General features: G+C 40.9%; 1 protein-coding gene across 1 annotated transcript in view; it reads left to right on the top strand.

The window, feature by feature from the left end:
• LOC139390815 (teneurin-2-like) overlaps positions 1 to 7,500 on the top strand; it is a 171,669-nt gene that overhangs the window by 144,298 nt on the left and 19,871 nt on the right. The window contains exons 14-17 of the mRNA XM_071138217.1: positions 2,700 to 2,854; positions 3,067 to 3,168; positions 5,120 to 5,293; positions 6,474 to 7,108. Of these exons, the coding sequence (XP_070994318.1) occupies positions 2,700 to 2,854; positions 3,067 to 3,168; positions 5,120 to 5,293; positions 6,474 to 7,108 (1,066 nt within the window). The remainder of the gene's footprint in view (positions 1 to 2,699; positions 2,855 to 3,066; positions 3,169 to 5,119; positions 5,294 to 6,473; positions 7,109 to 7,500) is intronic.

Here is a 7,500-nt window from a genome sequence, read left to right as displayed (position 1 = left end):
GTCTCTCTGCCTACCTGTCTGCCTGTCTGTACATCAGTCTGTCTCTCTGCCTACCTGTCTGCCTGTGTGTACATCAGTCTGTCTCTCTGCCTACCTGTCTGCCTGTCTGTACATCAGTCTGTCTCTCTGCCTACCTGTCTCTCTGCCTACCTGTCTCTCTGCCTACCTGTCTGCCTGTGTGTACATCAGTCTGTCTCTCTGCCTACCTGTCTGCCTGTGTGTACATCAGTGTGTCTCTCTGCCTACCTGTCTGCCTGTGTGTACATCAGTCTGTCTCTCTGCCTACCTGTCTGCCTGTGTGTACATCAGTCTGTCTCTCTGCCTACCTGTCTGCCTGTGTGTACATCAGTCTGTCTCTCTGCCTACCTGTCTGCCTCTGTGTACATCAGTCTGTCTCTCTGCCTACCTGTCTGCCTGTGTGTACATCAGTCTGTCTCTCTGCCTACCTGTCTGCCTGTGTGTACATCAGTCTGTCTCTCTGCCTACCTGTCTGCCTGTGTGTACATCAGTCTGTCTGCCTGTGTGTACATCAGTCTGTCTGCCTGTGTGTACATCAGTCTGTCTGTCTGTGTGTACATCAGTCTGTCTCTCTGCCTACCTGTCTGCCTGTGTGTACATCAGTCTGTCTCTCTGCCTACCTGTCTCTCTGCCTACCTGTCTCTCTGCCTACCTGTCTGCCTGTGTGTACATCAGTCTGTCTCTCTGCCTACCTGTCTGCCTGTGTGTACATCAGTGTGTCTCTCTGCCTACCTGTCTTCCTGTGTGTGCATCAGTCTGTCTCTCTGCCTACCTGTCTGCCTGTGTGTACATCAGTCTGTCTCTCTGCCTACCTGTCTGCCTGTGTGTACATCAGTCTGTCTCTCTGCCTACCTGTCTGCCTCTGTGTACATCAGTCTGTCTCTCTGCCTACCTGTCTGCCTGTGTGTACATCAGTCTGTCTCTCTGCCTACCTGTCTGCCTGTGTGTACATCAGTCTGTCTCTCTGCCTACCTGTCTGCCTGTGTGTACATCAGTCTGTCTGCCTGTGTGTACATCAGTCTGTCTGCCTGTGTGTACATCAGTCTGTCTGTCTGTGTGTACATCAGTCTGTCTCTCTGCCTACCTGTCTGCCTGTGTGTACATCAGTCTGTCTCTCTGCCTACCTGTCTGCCTGTGTGTACATCAGTCTGTCTCTCTGCCTACCTGTCTGCCTGTGTGTACATCAGTCTGTCTCTCTGCCTACCTGTCTGCCTGTGTGTACATCAGTCTGTCTCTCTGCCTACCTGTCTGCCTGTGTGTACATCAGTCTGTCTCTCTGCCTACCTGTCTGTCTGTGTGTACATCAGTCTGTCTCTCTGCCTACCTGTCTGTCTGTGTGTACATCAGTCTGTCTCTCTGCCTACCTGTCTGTCTGTGTGTACATCAGTCTGTCTCTCTGCCTACCTGTCTGTCTGTGTGTACATCAGTCTGTCTCTCTGCCTACCTGTCTGCCTGTGTGTACATCAGTCTGTCTCTCTGCCTACCTGTCTGTCTGTGTGTACATCAGTCTGTCTCTCTGCCTACCTGTCTGTCTGTGTGTACATCAGTCTGTCTCTCTGCCTACCTGTCTGTCTGTGTGTACATCAGTCTGTCTCTCTGCCTACCTGTCTGTCTGTGTGTACATCAGTCTGTCTCTCTGCCTACCTGTCTGTCTGTGTGTACATCCGTCTTTCTGGGAGAATTATATTTACGGTGGTGTGCTCGAGAGCAGACACAACTGTCTTTCTATGTATCTGTGTGTCTGCCTGCAATGGCCAGAGTGGCACCACTGACACGTAGCTGATGATAAATATATAATATATCTCTTTCCTGGCAAACAGAAACTGTAAGTATACAGACTAAAGTTACCCACGGGGGACTTTGTAAACTAATGCTACAAGGTCGACAAATGCTACACATTATTTACAAGGTCAATACAACTCATCATCCTGAGATAAGTTACTGATTATCAAGGTGCTGCATCTTATAAAATAACATTTGTTGGCCTAATGCATTTATTCTGTACCCACAAGGCCAATTAAAAGTTACATTGTAAAACTTCCTCCTTCCACCTCCCAGTGTGTGTGTGTATATTGCTGTGGATCAGAATGGTCTGATGATGTGTCTGTGTGTTTCTCCAGGTATTGCTGTGGATCAGAATGGTCTGATGATGTGTCTGTGTGTTTCTCCAGGTATTGCTGTGGATCAGAATGGTCTGATGATGTGTCTGTGTGTTTCTCCAGGTATTGCTGTGGATCAGAATGGTCTGATGATGTGTCTGTGTGTTTCTCCAGGTATTGCTGTGGATCAGAATGGTCTGATGATGTGTCTGTGTGTTTCTCCAGGTATTGCTGTGGATCAGAATGGTCTGATGATGTGTCTGTGTGTTTCTCCAGGTATTGCTGTGGATCAGAATGGTCTGATGATGTGTCTGTGTGTTTCTCCAGGTATTGCTGTGGATCAGAATGGTCTGATGATGTGTCTGTGTGTTTCTCCAGGTATTGCTGTGGATCAGAATGGTCTGATGATGTGTCTGTGTGTTTCTCCAGGTATTGCTGTGGATCAGAATGGTCTGATGATGTGTCTGTGTGTTTCTCCAGGTATTGCTGTGGATCAGAATGGTCTGATGATGTGTCTGTGTGTTTCTCCAGGTATTGCTGTGGATCAGAATGGTCTGGTGATGTGTCTGTGTGTTTCTCCAGGTATTGCTGTGGATCAGAATGGTCTGGTGTATTTTGTGGACGCCACTATGATCCGTAAAGTTGACCAAAACGGGATCATCTCCACTCTACTGGGCGCTAACGACCTGACCGCAATACGACCACTCAGCTGTGACGCTAGCATGGACGTCAGCCAGGTAGGTAGGGAGAGAGGGTCTTGATTTTGTTGGAGCCAAAAAGACGCAAGTGTCCATTTCAACGTGTGGGGTTTAAAACAACCTGGTCTGGGTTACATGCGATGAACGCTATCAACCAAGGCTTTGTTTTCTGTCTCCTGTAAAACTTTGAAAATATTAGTCATGTCTCTTTGGTGATCAACCCTGGATCTGTTTGTTGTTGTGTTTATCAGGTGCGTCTGGAGTGGCCGACAGACCTGGCAGTAAACCCCATGGATAACTCTCTGTACGTCCTGGAGAACAACGTCATCCTGCGCATCACTGAGAACCACCAAGTGAGCTTCGTTCCATATCAATTATCGTCATATAAGCAGTTATTGTGACTAAGCAACTATCGTAATATAAACAACTGACCCCATATAATCAGTTATTACTATATAATCAGTTATCACCATATATATAATCAGTTATTACTATATAATAAATTATTACTATATAATCAGTTATTACCATATATATATAATCAGTTATTACCATATATATAATCAGTTATTACTATAGAATCAGTTATCACCATATACATAAGCAGTTTTTACTATATAATCAGTTATCACCATATATATAATCAGTTATTACCATATAATCAGTTATCACTATATAATCAGTTATCACCATATATATAATCAGTTATTACTATATAATCAGTTATTACTATATAATCAGTTATTACTAAATAATCAGTTATCACTATATAATCAGTTATTACCATATAATCAGTTATCACCATATATATAATCAGTTATCACCATATAATCAGTTATCACCATATATATAATTAGTTATTACTATATAATCAGTTATTACTATATAATCAGTTATCACCATATATATAATCAGTTATTACTATATAATCAATTATTACTATATAATCAGTTATTACCATATATATATAATCAGTTATTATCATATATATAATCAGTTATTACTATATAATCAGTTATTACTATATAATCAGTTATCACCATATACATAAGCAGTTTTTACTATATAATCAGTTATCACCATATATATAATCAGTTATTACCATATAATCAGTTATCACTATATAATCAGTTATCACCATATATATAATCAGTTATTACTATATAATCAGTTATTACTATATAATCAGTTATTACTAAATAATCAGTTATCACTATATAATCAGTTATTACCATATAATCAGTTATCACCATATAATCAGTTATTAATATATATATAATCAGTTATTACTATATAATCCATTATTACTATATAATCAGTTATTACCATATATATATAATCAGTTATTACCATATATATAATCAGTTATTACTATATAATCAGTTATTACTATATAATCAGTTATCACTATATAATCAGTTATTACCATATAATCAGTTATCACTATATAATCAGTTATCACCATATATATAATCAGTTGTCACCATATAATCAGTTATTAATATATATATAATCAGTTATTACCATATCATCTGTTATTACTATATTATCAGTTATCACTATATAATCAGTTATTACCATATAATCAGTTATCACTATATAATCAGTTATCACCATATATATAATCAGTTATCACCATATAATCAGTCATTAATATATATATAATCAGTTATTACCATATAATCAGTTATTACTATATAATCAGGTATCACTATATAATCAGTTATTACCATATATATATATAATCAGTTATCACCATATAATCAGTTATTAATATATATTTAATCAGTTATTACTATATAATCAGTTGTCACTATATAATCAGTTATCACCATATATATAATCAGTTATCACCATATAATCAGTTATGAATATATATATATAATCAGTTATTACCATATAATCAGGTATTACTATATAATCAGTTATTACCATATAATCAGTTATTACTATATATATAATCAGTTATCACTATATATATAATCAGTTATCACCATATATATAATCAGTTATCACCATATATATAATCAGTTATCGCCATATATAATCAGTTATCACCATATAATCAGTTATTACTATATAATCAGTTATCACCATATATATAATCAGTTATCACCATATAATCAGTTATTAATATATAATCAGTTTTCGCTATATAATCAGTTATTAATATATAATCAGTTATCGCTATATAATCAGTTATTAATATATGATCAGTTATTGCGATACAAGCGGTTATTGTGATGTAAACGACATCATGATGCGTATTATTATCTAAAATAGCATAACATTTTTGCCCCCCAGGTGAGCATCATAGCAGGGCGGCCCATGCATTGTCAGGTTCCAGGTATAGACTACAGCCTGAGTAAGCTTGCCATCCATGCTGCGTTGGAGAGCGCGACAGCCATCGCCCTGTCTCACACCGGAGTTCTCTACATCGCTGAGACGGACGAGAAGAAAATCAACCGCGTCAGACAGGTATGACAACACAGGTTTATTTTTACATTACACACAGTAACTTCACCTTACTGCTTTGTTGGGTTTAGAGCTTGAAAGGCATTTCACTGTACGTGAAATTAAAAACTTGAAACTTCACTTTTCTTTCCTCCATCTCTATTCTAAAACCTGTCTTTCCTCCATCTCTATTCTAAAACCTGTCTTTCCTCCGTCTCTATTCTAAAACCTGTCTTTCCTCCGTCTCTATTCTAAAACCTGTCTTTCCTCCATCTCTATTCTAAAACCTGTCTTTCCTCCATCTCTATTCTAAAACCTGTCTTTCCTCCATCTCTATTCTAAAACCTGTCTTTCCTCCATCTCTATTCTAAAACCTGTCTTTCCTCCATCTCTATTCTAAAACCTGTCTTTCCTCCATCTCTATTCTAAAACCTGTCTTTCCTCCATCTCTATTCTAAAACCTGTCTTTCCTCCGTCTCTATTCTAAAACCTGTCTTTCCTCCATCTCTATTCTAAAACCTGTCTTTCCTCCGTCTCTATTCTAAAACCTGTCTTTCCTCCGTCTCTATTCTAAAACCTGTCTTTCCTCCGTCTCTATTCTAAAACCTGTCTTTCCTCCATCTCTATTCTAAAACCTGTCTTTCCTCCATCTCTATTCTAAAACCTGTCTTTCCTCCATCTCTATTCTAAAACCTGTCTTTCCTCCATCTCTATTCTAAAACCTGTCTTTCCTCCATCTCTATTCTAAAACCTGTCTTTCCTCCATCTCTATTCTAAAACCTGTCTTTCCTCCATCTCTATTCTAAAACCTGTCTTTCCTCCGTCTCTATTCTAAAACCTGTCTTTCCTCCATCTCTATTCTAAAACCTGTCTTTCCTCCGTCTCTATTCTAAAACCTGTCTTTCCTCCGTCTCTATTCTAAAACCTGTCTTTCCTCCGTCTCTATTCTAAAACCTGTCTTTCCTCCATCTCTATTCTAAAACCTGTCTTTCCTCCATCTCTATTCTAAAACCTGTCTTTCCTCCATCTCTATTCTAAAACCTGTCTTTCCTCCATCTCTATTCTAAAACCTGTCTTTCCTCCATCTCTATTCTAAAACCTGTCTTTCCTCCATCTCTATTCTAAAACCTGTCTTTCCTCCATCTCTATTCTAAAACCTGTCTTTCCTCTCTTTCTTGTTTGTTGTCTTTCTCCTCTTATTCAGGTGTCCACTAACGGTGAGATCTCTCTGCTAGCCGGCACCTCGTCGGACTGCGACTGCAAGAATGACGTTAACTGCAACTGTTTCCATGGCGATGACGGCTACGCGCCCGACGCCGGCCTCAACTGCCCCGCCTCACTCGCCGTCTCACCCGACGGAACGCTCTTCATCGCCGATCTTAACAACATACGCATCAGAGCCGTGCGAGCCAATCGGCCCGGGCCATCTGCCTCAGGATCAGGATCTATGATGGGACAATACGAAGTTGCGTCTCCACGGGAACAGGAGCTCTATGTGTTCAACGGTGATGGTCAACATCTACAGACCGTGAGTCTGGTCACTGGAGAACCTTTATATAACTTCACCTACGGGCCAGACAGAGAGCTAGCCACGGTGGTGGACAACTGCAACAACACTGTCAGGGTGAGAAGGGAGGGTCTGGGCCAGGGGGGGAGTTCTGGCCTCCTCAAACTGGTGTTACTGCCAGAGAACCAGGTGGTGACCCTGGGTTTGGACCCTGCTGGGGGGTTGAGGAGTGTCTCAGCCCAGGGACAGGAGGTGGCCCTACTGGGGTACTCTGGGAGTACAGGACTACTGGCCACCAAGGCTGACGAGACCGGATGGACCACCTTCTACCAGTGAGTGGGATGTGGGGGTGTTTTTTTATGCATGTGTCAAAAGCGGAAACTACAGCAGAACTCAGGGTCTCATAGCTGCATTGCCAAGCACACAGCTACTGTAGCTAGGATTTGTTCACAGCCCACTGCTGCCCCCTGGAGTTAACTTCTGTCACTGCACCCTCAAGTTTGCTTCAGTCAGAGCTCACAGAACTGACAGATGTTAGAGGTCCATAGTGGTTTGCTTTTGTCACTGCACACACACACACACACACACACACACGCACACATACACACACACACACGCACACACACACACACACACACACACACACACACACACACACACACACACACACACACACACACACACACACACACACACACACACACACACAGTTTTTGCTGTCTGC

The sequence above is a fragment of the Oncorhynchus clarkii genome, chromosome 31, assembly GCF_045791955.1.
Source record: "Oncorhynchus clarkii lewisi isolate Uvic-CL-2024 chromosome 31, UVic_Ocla_1.0, whole genome shotgun sequence".
Lineage (NCBI taxonomy): Eukaryota > Metazoa > Chordata > Actinopteri > Salmoniformes > Salmonidae > Oncorhynchus > Oncorhynchus clarkii.
The sequence above is the reverse complement of the archived record's forward strand: the minus strand, read 5'-3'. Positions and strand labels throughout refer to the sequence as shown.